This window comes from Colletes latitarsis, chromosome 7 (genome assembly GCF_051014445.1).
Source record: "Colletes latitarsis isolate SP2378_abdomen chromosome 7, iyColLati1, whole genome shotgun sequence".
Classification (NCBI taxonomy): Eukaryota; Metazoa; Arthropoda; class Insecta; order Hymenoptera; family Colletidae; genus Colletes; species Colletes latitarsis.
The window spans coordinates 10,350,243-10,367,740 of NC_135140.1; the positions used below are offsets into that span (position 1 = coordinate 10,350,243).

A 17,498-nucleotide genomic window follows, 5' to 3' on the forward strand; every position below is an offset into this window, starting at 1 on the left:
TAATACTGTGTTCTCATTTAAATAGTGGTATAGTTCCTGCAAAACTAAAGATTACATGCAAGGAAGGCAGAAGTAAACAAATAATTTTTGTATAACGTTTATTGACAAACGACAATTTTCTTTTGAATTTGATTAACAAACATTGCAAATTGTTAAAAAAGATATTAAAGTTCTGAACGTGGAATGTAATGAGATGAAATATAATTTTCAAGATCCATTGGCATCTCCATTCCGTCTAATTCCTTTTGGAGGGCATGATACCTCTTTCTGACATGATAAGCTGCCATTTTTGGTTGTCTGTCTCTCGTAAATATTCCTTTTTTGTTGCCACCCACTCTGATGAATGCTACAAACATAATATAATATTAGCTTTTGACTATACTTTAAACTATAGTATTGATTTTCATAAAATCATTAGAATTCTTCCGACGAAGAATGTATATTTGCCAGTTGACTAGTGTTATTAATTATTAGCTGACCTTCTTTTTAAAACTTTTCTTTTGTTATTTACTCACTTTGAGCCGTTCGGAAATCAGCAAAATTCCAAATGAATTCACCAATGAAAAAACCTTCGTTTCTTAATTGGTCGAATGCTTCAAAATGTTTAGAAAATACTTCTTTTTGATATTCTTCGCTCCATACGTATTCGGGCAGCTAAAATGAAATTAATTCTGTATTACTTAATTTTCTATAATTATTAAATGTTTTACCTCGTGTAATCCGGGCATAGTGTCGGTTCCATACTCTGACATGAGCACAGGCTTATTGTATTTCCTGTGCCACGCTTCAGCCTCCCCTATTACTCTGCTTGTAATTGTATCGAGGCGACCAGGGTTGGTGTACCAAGCATTGTATCGATTAAAGCTAATCACGTCAAGATATTCACCAGCTTTATCTTCCTAGAAAGTTTTTCATTAATAGTCCACGTAATATCGTCAAAAATATTTCTACGATAGTGTTAATAATATGAGATTATGTTTAACCCCGTGTAATAATGTCGAATTCTGTAATAGTAACCTGAACTGTTCGTGCCATAGCAATGGTAATTGGTCTGGTAGGATCAAGTGTTTTCGTATGATGAGCAACTTGTTTAAAGTATTCTCCAGCATTCGGTAGTTGGGTTCTAGGCTCGTTGGCGATGGACCACATGATCACCGAAGGACGATTCTTGTCCCTCCTTATGAGTTCTGATAAGGACTCCTTGTGACGTGCCAGAAGAACTGGTGAAAAGTTTTCAGTATCCACGGATGGACATTCGTCGATAATGAGGAACCCCAGCCTTTCAAGAACGAGTCAAGTAATAATATGTACAATTATGCCAATAAAAGTATTACATAATGTTGTTAATATTCCTGTTACTTTTAGGCGTTGTAATAAATTGTTTCCCTTCAGTAATATTTACTAGACCTCTTTTATTTCCTTAGACCTTGTGATAAGGAATATTAACAACACATAATAAAACGAAAGTGAGTTTTAGTAAATTACGAAGAAGAAATGTCTAATTTATATCCAGAGATGGATTTAAGTGTAAATCGAAAAACTTTAAATAAGAAATAATAATTACTTTCGGATCTAGCATTTCAAGTTTTTATCTGTTTTAGATTCTGTTCGTACCTGTCGGCTAAGTCGAGTACTTCGTCGCTGTAAGGATAGTGGCTGGTCCTGTAAGCATTTGCACCGACCCACTTTAGTAATTCATGATCTCTGGCCACGGTGGCCAAATCTAGACCGCGTCCTCTTATGATAGAATCCTCGTGTCTACCGAATCCTCGCATGTATAGAGGTCTATTATTGAGCAGTAAACTGGTGTTAGTCCAGAGCAATGTCCTGATGCCGATCGGTAGCCTGTAGACATCTGTTTTGGTGTCGTTTGCGACGGACATCGTCACCTTTGAACCAAAATTAGCCAGTTAAATTCGCTATCGGTCGCAAATTCGATCAACACGTTGTTAGATGCCCAGTTAACTTTTTTCCACCTCTCACTTGGGTACAGAAAAAAGCCTTGTCTAAGATTTAATACGATACTTTAATCTCTATAATAATATTTGTTTTGATAACTTTTAAATAGGTGTTCAAGGATTAAAATTCACCCTTAGAAAAGAACATGAACTGAATTGTAAGATTTCTTGATATTTCTCTAGCGTTACGAAATGCGAATAATATTTTTATATTTTACTATCTAAAAATACAGGGTGTTCGGCCACCGCTGGGAAAAATTTTAATGAGAGATTCTAGAGGCCAGAGTAAGACGAATGTCAAGAATATCAATTTGTTAATTGAGGCTTCGTTAAAAAGTTATTAACGAGGTATACGAGCCTTAATCAAGAAATTGATATTTTTAATTTTCGTCTTATTTTGGCCTCTAGAATCTCGTATTAAAATTTTTCCCAGAGGTGACCAAACACCTTGTATATGGAGAAGACCAAATACAGAGTTACAAAGAGATTCCAAACGCTAGCGTGAGGATGGAGCAATGAAATATACCTCAAAGGTGTACATGGCTCCAGGGTTAGGGTCCATTCCTCTAGGCCACCATAGTTTAACAAATGGTACTTTGAGCGTACCAGAAATTCCATAGACCGGCTCCTTTATGGCTAAAGTATCCGTATCATCAAGTAGCCTCACTTTGAAGATGGGAACTTCGTATTCGTACAAACCACCCGGTTGAATTATGTACTTCACTATACCCACGTCGCCAACGAATCCGGTCCTCACCGATATATCTTCGATGTACACGCGTGGTTTTGTATGCAGCAAAACGGGCCTGCAAATTAAGAATGTTAGATTAACATTCTTTATTGTTATTCATTGGCAGCCGGGAATCAGGGAACCAGGTTCCGTTTTTCTATTCTTCTCGCGATAAACAGATTGTTTTGCACCGGTAGTTCGCTTTTGTCTGTTACGAAAGTTCCGACCATAATCTATTATCGTGAAATATTTGATGGTTCAGAGAGCGTGAACTTTTTTAAAGGCAGATACACGAGTTAGAGGGACAACTATTATGCGCTAACGTTCTCTGCCCCTTCTATTTTTACTAAATACGTATTAAACCTGTTTTCTAGTGTTCTAGAAAAGCTTAAAAAGTTGGCAGACAGAGTTTAAGAATACTAATATTCCTGGCGATTGTATTATATTTTATATGGAACAATACACGTAAGCATTTACAGAAGATCTATCGGAAAGGATACTTAATCCATGTTAATAAAAGAATGTGATAGAATGGAGCAATATACATATAGGTATTTACTTGCCTGTGAATACCCGCGTAATTGAAAAAATCGAAAGTATAAGTCTGCGTGTGTATAGTCCCATTGTCAACGTCGGTGTCGACAATTCTTCCTTGCGGCACGCTTGTTTGTAGTAATGTATTATCCACCGCCACTGTCATGCTATTTTTACCGCCGTAAATTAAATAGGAAGAGATCTCTGCTTCGAATGGCAAGTGACCCATTTCGTGGTTGGTCACTAGTCCGCCATTCACCCACTGAATCGCACAAACGACACAAAAATTATTGTTTCAATTTTCATTTCTTACTAACACGGTTTCAATCCGCCGTAGCAATGGTATTCAAACATTCTAGAAGAGGTCTCTTAAAGAAGGAAAGAATTTTCGGGCATGAAATTTATAGACTATTCTGATTAAACGCAATTAATTTAAAAATAAATTGTTTTTATTTAATTTTGGTTTAGTGAATTTTTTATTCGTTGGAATAAATAATATTAGGTCTATTGAAAAGTTTTGACTGGGTTTTAAAGTTAAAAACGAATTAGAATTCTACGCTTCGCGTATAATCTTTCCCTTGGAAGTGTTAAAATATTTCCAGGTTGAGAAATGCTGCATCAGTGTTTAGATCTGACAATACCATTAAAAATAAGCCTGTAGATTTTTTTTAACGGAGCTATGTTTCAAAAGCAGATATCGTCTTACGATACGGAACAAAGCTTGAATAAAACATGGCTCTTGTAGAACAAAGGTACGATATGGGGCGTATACACTACCAAACAAAAGTTTGGAATCATTGCGTCGAGCCTGCTCGACCAAATATGTGTTTTGGTAGATTTTCCAATTTAAATCGTCAGGTTGACAATTTTAGTATTAGAATCGGACGAAATCTGGCGCGAGTTGAGTTTCGAAAATTACAAATATTCATGCTTCCGTAACAAAAAAGATTTCGTGATCTTCGTAACTATTTGCTTCGAAATGCTCAATGCTGAAACATCTTAACACTACTCTTAACATGGTTTTATGCACATCAATTTCGATTAAAAAGTGTCTTGACTATAGAAATAATTATTAATACGAATTATGTAATTTTCAATATCGTGTTACGGAGGGAAAATGATTAAATTTTGAAAGGTGTCTTTCGATGACCTTGGTAGAAATAGAAATAGTGTTTTTAGTATTTTTAGAATATCACTTCATACATACAATAAGTTAATACTTACCACTTGTGCGAGATAATTGACCGACCCGAACCTAACGAAGACTCTTTGTTCTCGCCAAGAAGATGGAACAAAGAATGTTCGTTGGTACCAGACGGCTCCAATGTGGTCTCTAAGTTCTCTCGAGGTTGTGATATCGTTGTAAGACGATGGAACAGGCATTTGCATCACTTTTCCTACCTACACATCGGTTATGCACATAAGCGAATCGTAGAAATCGTAACAGACGTATAATCACGCGAAATTAGTATCCGTATAACCATTCCTACTTCATCATTTTAACTAGTTTTGCATTTTTACGTTCCTCGTTTATTAAGTCGTTTGCTTTTTCAAGTTCACGAACGATTATTTATTACGTTTATCTTTACGTATTTTTCTCAAATAGAATTTTAAAGAAAAAGACTCTGAGTTCTTGAAACAATTTTCTTTCGATAAATGAAGAATGTATTTCTTTTAAAATACCTTTGACAAATCGTTGGCAAACCATGCTTCTTTGTAGGCCTTCAATGGATCTGCCGTTGGCAAAACGATGAAATCCCACATACCATCGAGACTTTTTATCTAGGAAAATGCAATAGCCACGATCCTTTATAGTTTCAATTTTCGAAAACGTTTATACAGTCTGTTCATTAAGAGCTTGGACTATGTTAGTTTAAATACTTACAGTTTCTTGCAGTTTACTCGAGTCGTTTATACAGGGTGTTCGGTCACCCTTGGGAAAAATTTTAATGGGGTATTCCAGAGGCCAAAATAAGACGAAAATCAAAAATACCAATTTATTGATGGAGGCTTCGTTAAAAAGTTATTTTTATATGCTAAACGATTTGGAGCAGTCTTCTTGTGCTGACATCCAAAAGGGTAAAAAATGAGTGTGGAAGTGCAGTAAAATACATGCACAAGTCTTGGGAATTTGTTAATAACTGGGTACTACGATATAAAGACAGTAAGAATGACGATGACCTCCTTGATCGAGGATCAAAGAGGGGAACTACAGAAAAACAAGACAAAGCGATTGTCCGTCTTTTTTTCAAGAATCTGTCGTTTTCTATGCATAAGGGGCAAATTATTCTAGCAAGAAAAGGCGTAATTGGTATTTCGACAGTCAAAACATCGTTTACAAGCAAATAATGTTGCATAGCGAAGTACAATCGTCAAACTATTGCTTCTAACAAAGTACGTCGAAAAAAGATCTGCGCGATCACACGAGAATCTTGACGTGTTTAGCGATGAGTCTTTTTGAAAATGTTTTAATGTTTTTCTGTAATGAAATATAAACTTTGAGGAGAACGTTGTTCTACACTTAAATCATTAAGTTGAAAAATTTGTAAGATATGAAGATTTTTGCCTACGTCATATGCAGAAAAGTTGTTAGAAAGCATACCTAAGCGGTGTCAAGAGATAATCGCTAATGGGGGAGATTGGAAAAAAATTATTTTTTTCTGATTTATCGCGTCCACGCTCTTAACAAACAGACTAGTTATTTTGAACGACGCAATTCGATAAGAACATTTTTCTAAACTGTATAAATGTTCTATAATGGGATGTTTATAGACATCATTTGCTATTCCAAGCTTTGTGGGCCAGACGATTGCACTGATAACGAATGTTGACGGTAAAAAGTATAAGTAAAACGTGAATTGGACAGTTACCTCTCGTGATTCGCTCTCTCGTGGATATAGCATGCCAGGAAGAGGCAAGGGGGTAGATATTTCCGGATAATCTATATAATCGGGTACCGATTCCCCGGCCACCGCAGCGCCGATCACAAGAAAAATTAAACGCCACATCCCTTCTCAGCTTTCCTACAATAAAAACGAAAATAAAATTTACGATCGAACAGATCATTCGTCGTCTATCAAAAGTGTTTATACGCGTAAGAGTTAAGGAGATACAACGAACCAATTCGTTTATTTAAAAAGTATTAACCCTTCGACTACGGTTGATTTTGTCGCAAGCGCATAATGTGCGCAGAAAACTTTTTGAACGTCGAACGCTCATAGGCGTTTAGCGCATACAGTCAACTGATTGACTGATAAGGAAACACCGGCATAATAAATGGAATTTTTGTGTTAATTGTTAAGGATATTGTACAGAGTGTCTTATTTAAGTAAGTACAGCAGGATATCTCGAAAGGAGTTGTAGTTATTAAAAAAATGTTCGTAGAAAAGTTGTTTGGCAGGACGAGCTACATCATGTATGTAGTATTAATTGTTTTATTGTGGGTGGAGTAGTGGAGGAGGTCAATCTAATTTTCTTAAAGTACTTCTCTTAGGTATCGAGACAAATCGTTATCTTATGTTTACGTTCTGCAACGGTCGACGGCCGATAGCCAGCAGCCGCTGTTGTGTAACGTCAAATTCGTCCGTATTAAATTATTTTCCACGTGCTTCTTTCATTAATCCTTTCATGTTCGGCAAATTAGTTTAGCAATAATCCTCAATTTCTGTTTATAATATCACAATTGCAGTAACTTGATACGAACGCAACCAAGGCTGCTCAGCAGCGGCTGCTGGCTGTTGGCCGTCGACCGATACAGGACGTAAAGATAACCCAACAATTCACCTTTATCGAATTCAAAATACATAATATCGTATAACACCTTTTTGGATTTGTCTCGGTGCTTGCTGTTACTTTCTGAAGAAAAAAATATAGCATTCCGTTTAAGAAAATTAGATTGACCTTCAGATTTCCTCCACCACTCCAACCACAAGAATTTTTGTAATAACTACAACTCCTTCCGAAATATCCTGTTGTACTCATTTAAACAAGACAACCTGTATATATGGTTGAGTTTAAAATAAAATATGCTATCTTTTCTGTTCTTTGAATAATTGCTGCAATTTTCTTGAAAATTTTTCGACAACTCAAACATTTCCTTCTCATATGTTAAACACCATTCAATTTTTTGGTAAAACATTTTGTCAGAACATTTTTATTTTATCTCTAACCGTTTTCGAGTTAGCACTTTCGGGGTCAAACTTTAGAGGGTGGTTTCACCCCTTAAATTTCAGTTACCGCAGTTAAAAAAAAAAATACGTATGTATTATTTTCGGCCGTTTTACGAGCCTACAAAGTTTCATTAAAATCGGAGTCGGTCCGTTCGCGGTGCTTCCTTGCGAGTCAAAGGGCTAAGAACACCTGCTGAGGATAAATTGCGAACAGGTTGGATTTATCCGAAACACGCAACAAGAATCGTTACACAATTTGTCATGATAATAATTGTTTTTAAATGGTCAGCACCGGGACCACATTTAAATCTTATCGAGATGTTTTGGGTAGATATCGATAGGGTAATGTGACGAAGCAAAAAAAAACAAAAAATATCAATGATCGTATGAAGTGATTCAGGACTTGTGACTTGTGGAATTTGATCCATGCAAAGACGTTGCGCATTAGTTATCCTAGATTTGCCCTAGACAAAATCTTAGAGTTGCTCCAAGTTGACATAATGTTTGGTATACTTTTTACCCTTGAGAATAACGTTGCGATATGGAAAATCCTATATGTTTGCACGACAAAAGGTACAAACTGGATTGATATGTTCTTTCTGTACGATATTACCGGTAAGAGAATCTATTGTTGAGAAGCGTTCGTGAGTATATGGCCGCCATTGGGAGTCCCCGCGGAAAATACGATGGCTCGGGCCGCGTGTGGCCCGCGGGCCACACATTTGACATGTAGGGTTCACAGTAATATCGGCTTCCTGCCACGGTGCCTTCCTACGAGAGCAGACTTCCCTTCCCAAAGCATCAAATCGTTTCCTCGTGTCGCACATATGTATGCAGCGTCGCTGTCCTTAATTCTTCGAATAGACACCACGAGAATTTAACAATTGCTGCTGTTTATAGCGATGGGAACGACGCCCTCGCAAGCGGTATCGATTAACCACAGGTACGATATCTAATCGGCACTATCGATACCATCCCGTTGATCGTAATTTCGTATCGGACATCGAACACAGCGACCAGCAAATGTGTAAACGCGCAAGGCAATGTTTCTCTTCGAATCGTTAATACTGCTGTAATCTACAGTAAATAACAAAGTGCAAAGGACGAAGGCTTTAGAATAGAGTGTTTTACGCAAAATACTTTATTTCCCCTTTTAACACGGGTACTTTTTAATACTACCGTAATTTATGGTAAATAATAAGAATTTTCAGGTTTTATCTACCGCAATAATCGAGGTTCTATTGCTTTTGTCTTTCGAAATATAATAGAGTTTCTTCATTCTTCTGTTTCTTTTCTAATTGTTTCCAAGATAATTACACTCATTGTTAATACATACGAGCGAATAATTGTATGAAATATATCTCGAGACGAATATCTTTAAAATTCTTAAAATTTTTTCTACACTAAGAACACTCATGAAGCGTTACGTTATTTTCTCGTCTTTAACAAATTATAAAACTTTACAAAATACACCTTCATATTTAAGCTTCAAATATGTAAAAATAAAGAAGTAAATTCTTAACAATAGCGAACTAATCTAACTAGAAGTAGAAGAATGTATTCCCAAATGTTATACGATTTAACAATTCTTCGACCTTGAAATTTTCTTCAAGCGAATATTGTGAATCAGCTTTATTCGATTCTGGCTGTGTTTGAAACTATCCAGGCGTGTTTGAACCTCCGGGGTTTACCGAACATATCGATGCCTCTATCATCCTAACTAATAAGAAAAAGCGACAGGGATGTTTGCGGTCCTCTACGAACCGAACAATTCGTATAAACGAGTCTCCACTAAATATTCTCTTCGATTATCCGGTGTACGGGCTCTTGCCAAAAGATTCACCATTCACCGCATGTCGCGCGCGTCTTGGAAGAAGAATCCAGCACGCGTGCACGCCGAGGACTCCCGGAATTCTCGACGCCCGTAAAAATCCTGTTCTCGGACCGCGTCGACGACGGAGAAAACATCTCTCGCAGCTTCGATCCCGAGGTCAATGGAACTCCTATCGCGAAGAGACAACCGAGAGTCCTCTGGCGATTTCTACTTTCAGGATACGAGCACTCACCTCTGCTGTCAGACCCAAACAGACGAAAATTCTCGCATCACGTACGAACGGTAATTTTTGGGTACCAACGGCGGGCATCCGTTTGTCAGTGAAAAGTGAAATTCTCTTTGATCCCGGTGTTTTGTCGCAGTCAACGCGGCATAGTAGCTTCGTAACCCAAACGTAACCCAGCACGTCGAGACCTTACGCGCCACTAGACCAGAGAATCGAATCAGTTCTACCTATCCCATCGGACTACACTGAGCCTCGTCGGCCGACTGGTCTGCACTTATACCTACCGGGTGTTCGCGATCCACCGCGGCACAGTAGTGATGGGATCAAGCACCTTACAAGCGCCCCGAATCTGGCTCGAGGGTTTTCAAATATTGACCCGAGTTCGGCCGAGTCAAGTCACCAGCTACACAGACTCACCAAAGTACATATTCGAACGATGATATATTTCTACAGTTAATCCCGTACAGTGAGTCAGCGAAAATCGTATACCACATATGAAAATATGTTTCATTCGAAAAAAGAAGTTTAGGAATGATTTGGGGGAAGAAATAAGGCGGACATATATTGTAAATATATCTGTATTTATTGTGTAATAATGACAAAAGAAATGAATATTGCTTGACATAAAAAAAATAAAGTTATTATAATTCACTGCAGAAAACATCTCACAGCTAAAATTGTACGCTATTTCCCTACTTGGTATTCCTCTCCAGGAATCCTCGAAGAGAAACGAAGAATGTTAAACAAAAGATCAGATTGTTTTAGCTTGCTAGTAAACACGGTATTGAATCGAAGTAAGGAAATAAATCGTAATAATAGTAAAAATGGAGTAGAAGACACTAGAGGTCCGAGAAATTGTTGCGGAGAACTTTCAAAATGGTAAAAGCTATCGAAAAATTGCAAAAATTATTGGTAGAAATATTAGCACTGCTCAAAACATTATTAAATGCTATAGAAAAGAAAATAGAATTACAAATAAATTAAGAACAGCACCGAACAAAAATTTTAATGCGTACGATGAGCGATGGATAGTTTATAGAAATAAAAAAAAATCCAAAGCTGAGTGCACCTAAATTGTCGAACAAAGTGGACAAATATTTGCAAAAATCTGTTAATCCAAAAACTGTAAAAAGAGTACTAAGAAAGAATGATTTTCATGTAAGAAATAAACTATTTGTTAGCGATAAAAATAAGAAAGGGGGACTGGAGTTTGCGAGACAGTATCTAACTAAGTTTTAGTTTTTGGAAAGAAGTTATTTTTGCCGACGAAAGAAAATTTAATCGTTTTCATTCAGATGGCAAAGTTACTGTATAGCATAAACCTAATGAAGAATTTAAAATAAAAATATGAATCCTACTATTAAACATGAAGGTGGGTCAGTGATAGTTTGAGAGTGTATATCAGCTACTGGAACAGGAAATTTTAAAAAAGAATTTAAAAAGTAATGTCGAAAAATTAGGAATTTTGAATTGTTTTAAATTTTATAGTGATAATGACTCAAAATATGCATCGCATATTGCCAAAATGTGGCACTTATACAGGATATTCGGTCACTCCTGGGAAAAATTTTAATGGGAGATTCTAGGGGCCAAAATAAGACGAAAATCAAGAATACCAATTTGTTGATGGCGGCTTCGTTAAGAAGTTATTAACGTTCAAAGTTCCGCCCGTACAGAATTTTTTTCTCGAAAGTGGGTAGGATTTCGGGGGTATGTCTGTTGACCAAAAATGATTATAATTGATCCCTGCAATCAAAAATAATTTTTTCAGAACGATTTGAAATTTTTTAATTTTGTCGAAAAATTTCACACCTACTCGAATTTTTTTTTCGAAATTGGGTAGGATTTGGCCGAACACCCTGTATAACTGCTTGAAAGTTATCAATACACCTCCCCAATCACCCGACCTAAACGTAATTGAGAATGTTTGGCATGAATTTGAAGTAAAGATTAGAAAACATACGATTTCGAATAAAAATGATTGAAAAAAGGCATTGCAAAAAATGGTGAAAAATTGAATCCAATTTTAAAAATCTATAAGCATTTTCTATGGAAAATTGTCTTTGGGCTGTAATAACAGCAAAGGGGAGGTCAAGTTTATACTAAACGTTTGATTAATCCAGTTAATGTTGCTATTAATTAATGTTAAATGTACAATTCGAATACTTTCGTGACCTACGATATGCTATCAAATCTAATGAAGTCTTCCTAAATTGGATATGTGTTATTTATTTTCAATTAAATTTTTCCATGTTATTCATTCTTATTCCCCATACGGGGTATACATGGGAATTTCAAAATATTTACTATGTACGGTGTGTGTCAATTTCAATCAGAAATATGTCCATCGTTCGAATACTTTCGTGAGCCTCTGTATATCGTTCAAAGATGTTTCAAGACGAGACAGTAAACAAAAGTAATCGCTGAATCGGATCGAACGTCAATGTTAACAGTCAATAAATAAAAACAAAACTATCCGCTCGTTGCACTGGCTCGACAAGCTATAGTGCCGTTCAAGTACAGAAATTATGCTATACAGGAAGCGCAGCACATTTAGACTAACAAAGTATTTAAAAAATTAGACTAACGTTACAGTAGAACCTCATTTATCAAAATTTCCCACCGTCTTCTTTGTTAGTTCGGATAACAGAGGTTTCGATGTTCACTAAACCGAAGGTCCAAGCACGGAAGGATAGTTTCAAACACATCCAGAGTCGAATACGGCTAATTTATAATATCACACGCAATTAAAAAAATTTCTAAATTAAAGATTGCAAGTTTTACTTTCTTGTGGTCATAGAATGTTTTGATTCCTTTATTTTTAAAAGGAATTTACGGTATTTGAAATGGTTCCAAAGTATTTTCTAGCGAATGAGTTGCAGCTATTGTATTTTCTAAGCGCCTCAATTAATTCATTTTACGTAACTCGTCCACGATTAGCGAGACAACAATACTCTGCAAGAGAATTAAGCGCGAGATATGCCTGACCGCAGATAGTTTAACTTCCATTGTACCTTAAATTAGTATTCTGTGTAAATAGAGATTAGTTCGTTGACATTTGCAGGTATTACTATCTACTGAAACACGTTTCCGGACTTCTTAAGCGGCGTCTGCTTTTCCTTTACGCACAAGATTGGGTTATCACTGTGACACTATTCGAACTTTTCGCTACAATGAATTATCTGTGCGCCTCGGGATGCCTTTAATATGCTTTCTGTATCGATATACATATGATAAGGTTGGTACAAGATAAGCGTTTTATTTCTTCCGTTTTGATAAATTCACGAAAAGTGTTCCAAAGATTACCATTTTAGAAAATTACAGGAAGTTTTAGAAAAACAACTTCGTGTAAGAATAATCTCTTTAATTTCTCTAAATAAACTAAATTTGTAATGTTAGCAATTAGTTTGTATACTAGTAATTAATTTTTGTAATGTTGATTTCTTCCCTCAAGCACGCATGCTTAAATACTCATATGCATAGAGACACAACTGGGTTTGTGAGACCCATCGCATCTTCAATCGTTTATATCTTGGACTGTACTGCATTGATCCAAGTGTTTTTTCGTTTTTAATCGATACGCCAAAGATTTAAGAATAATACTGTGCAGGTTAAATTGTCGAATGTGTTTGTACAGAAAAGATATTTATCAAAAAGTAAAAGATAAAATGAAACATTTTTGCAGAAATTTCATTTTGTATCTTTCCATTCTGCTCGACACAAGCCAAACATACATAATATAAACGTAGATTAATAAAACCAAGTAATTTGTGGAAACTTTTCTATTTATATTAATTTTATTTATTTTTAATTACCTTGCAAATCGCTGTTTGTAAAATTAGAAAAACAAAACATTTTTTTCATTTTTTACTTCACACACGAACTTTCACATCACAAATAATTAATTTAAATTATACTTACTTCAACTGTGTATTTTTCGTGGCAGTGATTTTCTAACGTTGAAACACAACTAGATCTCCCAGATCAACTTTTAAGTTTGCAGTCTTAGTATTTCAGCAGCTTGACGAGGACTAAGGTTACTATGTTGTGAAATACCTGCTAGAACTATCGAAATTTTTACCTTTCTTCCCCCCAGGTCTGGACCCCCTGACCCTTGCTTTGTACCCACGCATTTTTCGAAGGCCTCGGGTCTCAGACCCAGTTATGTTCTTGAGGGTTAATTCTCTGACTCTTTAATGCCGCCATATTGTCTCTTACTTTTGTAACTCATCGTTACAATCAGTTATTTTTGCGTCTCGAGATGTCTTTAATTTGTTCTCATTATCTATACAGGGTGTTCGGCCACCCCTGGGAAAAATTTGAATGGAGGATTCTAGAGGCCAAAATAAGACGAAAATCAAGAATACCAATTTGTTGATAGAGGCTTCGTTAAAAAGTTATTAACAATTCAATTCAAAAATTTCAAATCGTTCTGGAAAAATTATTTTCGATTGCTGGGGTCAATGACAATCATTTTTGGTGAATAGACATACCCACGAAATCCTACCCAGTTTCGAGAAAAAAATTAGAGAATGTGTGTTTGTCGACAAAATTAAAAAATTTCAAATCGTTCTAAAAAAATTATTTTTGATTGCAGGGGCCAATTATAATCATTTTTGGTCAATAGATATACCCTCGAAATCCTAACCATTTTCGAGAAAAAAATTCCTTACCGAAAATATAATTTCAGGCCGGTAATGTCACTGCAAAATTTTGTGCGTATCTTTAAAACGTCATAACTTTTGAACGGATTGGACGATTTTAATGTTCAAAAAAGCAAACTACGCGTATTTTAGTGTAGAATATGTAGCAACTATAAAAATATTCGAAAAGTTGTTCCCTGACCCCGTAATGTTAGAAAAACCCCATAAAAATGCTCCAATTTTCAAACAGCCATAACTCCTACAATAGTGAATATATTTCAATGAAACTTTTTTCTGAAGTAGAGCCCATAGGTACCTACAAAAAAGTATTAAACAACTTTTCTGTAGGACGTCAAACGAAATTACTAAAAATCAAACACGAATTTTAGGGAAGACTGGAAACCAGAATAGCTTGCTCGCGGTTAGATTAACAAGAATTCGATAAGACAGGGTTAATGTACGTACGCAATCAGCACAAATATTCAATTTTCAACAGAAAGATTAAAACAAATTATTATACATATAGTGGAAATGGCGCATATTTGGAATACTGTTGGTAATTCGAAATATTGAAATATCTAAAAAATGACTAATGTTATTTAATTTATAACACTGCAAATAATAGGATTGAATTATCTTTTAATCAATAAAATTTATGGAAGAACCGTAATTTTAATATTTTCGACTCGATTTTTAAAGTAAAAAAATGTCAATTTTATTACTCATTGTAAATTGGTGTTCCAAGTATGTTGCATTTCCTCTATAGTTAAATTAATTGTTGGGAATATTTAATTTTTTGACAAAATTTTAGGATAGTGTTTTCATGGACACAGAACCACAGACGAGGTATACGAGTAGATTTTTTACCTTGCGGACTTTCGCGGCCGAATCTGACTGCCATACCGACCTGAAAACTCGGAGGTGATTTTAGCGTCCTCTTCTCATGGATGGCAGTCACTTGAGAAACTATTCACTGAATTAGTATTAATGGGCTGGCAACTGTAGTGTGTACGTAAATACATCTGAGTTGACTATGGAACGGATTAAAAAACGCAATTTTCAAATGACTATAACACCTACAATAGTGAATATATTTCAATGAAATTTTTCTGAAGTAGAGCTCATGGGTACCTACGAAAAAATATTAGACAACTTCTCTGTAGGGCGTCAAACAAAATTACTAAAAATCAAAAACGAATTTTTAAGGAAAATCGACAAGGGTGGGTGCCTAAATTCGGCAAAATTGAAATGTTTCAAGTCATTCTGGAAAAATTATTTTCTATTACAGAAAATAATACATAAATACATACTTTCGAGAAAAAAGTTCTTTACCGAAAATATAATGTGTGGCCATGGATGCCTGTGTAATTTCATTTTCTGTCTCACTTCCTCTTGTGTTCATTTGTGTAACTTGTTGGTAACGTTGCAAGTGACACGAAAGTGGTAATGGGGGCTCTACAGCCCCATAAAAATGGGCCGAAAAAATACATTAGGTGAAAGGTCTACTCGTATATCTCGTCTGTGATTACACCTTATGAACTTTCGTGGCCCAAATTTACTGTTATACCGACCTAGTAATTGGGAGGTGATTTTAGCGACCTCTTCTCATGGATGACGGTCAGTTGAGGAATTCACTGAATTAGTGTAACAGGCAAACAGCTAGTTGCGTGTAAATGCATATGAATTGAAAAGTACGAATTATTCGCGATTCTTTGACTAGTTAAAGTTGTCAATAATTTGCATGTAATCATCGAAGTGAATAATGTTAACAAATTTAATTAGTACATTATATCGCCATCCATCAGTATGATTATAAAGTCAATGTATTTTCGTTGTATCCGCGGTTTCTATCCGAGGCATCCCTCGAGATCGTAATACAAGCTTCGCGAGACATCGGCACTTTCCCCACCCCGCCGCCTAATTCGCGAGCGTTACCGGGCACAGCCGACGGGCCATCATTCGTACTTTGAAAATTAACCTAGCAAGACGTGTCAACACGTACCGGCGTCTCGCGACCGAGGTGCGTAATACTAACCTATTCGTATTTCGTCATTATTACTACTCGCGTTTTAATTACGACCTCTTACAATACGGTTTCGATTTGATCATTACTTAATTATAATAATCGTTTATGTACTTTAATGGATCTTTATTTCGTTTCTGTTACAGCCTCTTATTGGAATTCGAAATCAAGAAATTCCTTTTCGAAATGCAAGACTTGTCGAAACATGTCAAGACGTGTCGGCATATCACGACCAACGAAGTACGTGTTTCTAACCTTTTGATATTTCCTCATTATTATGAATTATTGTTTAATTATGATTTAATTTGTATTTTTCTGTTGCAGTCTCTGATTGAAATTCGACGCCATGGGAACTTTTATTGGCGCGTAAACGACACCATAACAGATGGCAGGCAACTCGACAAATTTTGGAGGGAATATTGGTAACGTTTAAACAACTATAACAAAAATCAATGGGCATATTAATATTTATATATTTTTATTTCTTTATTAAATCATTCGTTGCAAGCATGATTATAATTTTCTAATCGGTCATTGTTAAGATAAAATATGAAAATCTTTAACAACTTTTTATCCACTTCGATATATATCGAAGTATACAGAAATGGCGTCGGTTGATATCAACGATAAATTGGAATAATTTATATTTAACTGTATTCTGATCGCGATTGAATATTTCCGAGCATTATTTATTTAATTGATTGTTTATATTCCTTTATGAATTGTTGTAATTGCAATTTCCATATATATTTCGATACAAGTTTCAGTAAACGTAATAACTACGTAGTTGGAATATGCTATTCGAGCATAGATAACCAACAAATTTTAATTCTTGCAAATTTCGGAATATTTATAAAAATTACGGTATATTCTAACATTCGGTAAAGTAAACATAATCATGCTTACAACTCTAACTATGAAACTTTGTGATATAATATTTATAAATTGTAGATAATATTTTATCGTTGAAATTCTCATTGATTGAGAATATTTCGCCTTCGTGGCATTAACCTTTTACGGGACAAACTATGTAAACAGCAGTACTATGTAAAGCAGTGTTTCTGTTGTCGAACTCTAGTAAGAAAAAGAAAAGAGAAAACTGATAGGAAAAGCACACGTGTGCTTGTTGTATTTCTTGTCCCTGTCCCTTTCTTTTCAGGTTTTTCTTTCCAGGAAATTTGTTGGCCGCGCGCAATGCGGCCGGTAGATTCAGTGTTTGTGCGTAGCAACAAGTTTGTTTCTCGGGGTAAAGTGACCCCAAGTACGTTGTCGTTTACGGTGTTAGGCAAACGCGATAATAGAATCAGTGTTTCTTACGCAGTTTTAAATTACTTCCAGAGCATCGTGGCTCTCCTTGTTTTCTGAATCGCGAAAATAGAAT

At 35.7% G+C, this 17,498-nt stretch overlaps 1 protein-coding gene across 4 annotated transcripts; it reads right to left on the bottom strand.

The window, feature by feature from the left end:
* Positions 1-164: 164 nt before the first annotated feature.
* LOC143343857 (beta-glucuronidase) lies at positions 165-12,628 on the bottom strand. 4 transcript variants are annotated; one of them, XM_076769173.1, is made up of 12 exons: positions 8,558-8,680; positions 8,005-8,468; positions 6,093-6,245; positions 4,906-5,004; positions 4,447-4,623; positions 3,252-3,484; positions 2,485-2,764; positions 1,615-1,889; positions 1,018-1,279; positions 711-899; positions 516-654; positions 165-346 (listed from the first exon to the last, which is right to left on the bottom strand). In XM_076769173.1, the coding sequence occupies exons 3-12, from the start codon at positions 6,228-6,230 to the stop codon at positions 165-167; spliced, it is 1,974 nt and encodes a 657-aa protein (XP_076625288.1). In that variant the 5' UTR covers positions 6,231-6,245; positions 8,005-8,468; positions 8,558-8,680. The 4 variants fall into 4 exon arrangements, with proteins under 4 accessions (XP_076625288.1, XP_076625287.1, XP_076625290.1 ...); XM_076769172.1 differs by lacking the exons at positions 8,005-8,468; positions 8,558-8,680 and adding an exon at positions 12,466-12,628; XM_076769175.1 differs by lacking the exons at positions 8,005-8,468; positions 8,558-8,680 and adding an exon at positions 12,455-12,628 and having other exon boundaries at positions 6,093-6,235.
* Positions 12,629-17,498: the final 4,870 nt, after the last annotated feature.

Excerpts from the sequence above, each read along its gene's own strand:
- LOC143343857 (XM_076769172.1), bottom strand. The coding sequence starts at position 6,230 with ATGTGGCGTTTAATTTTTCTTGTGATCGGCGCTGCGGTGGCCGGGGAA. Across the intron at positions 655-710 it reads CTATGCCCGGATTACACGAG|CTGCCCGAATACGTATGGAG; the intron begins GTAAAACATTTA and ends ATTTCATTTTAG. Across the intron at positions 347-515 it reads TGATTTCCGAACGGCTCAAA|CATTCATCAGAGTGGGTGGC; the intron begins GTGAGTAAATAA and ends TTATGTTTGTAG.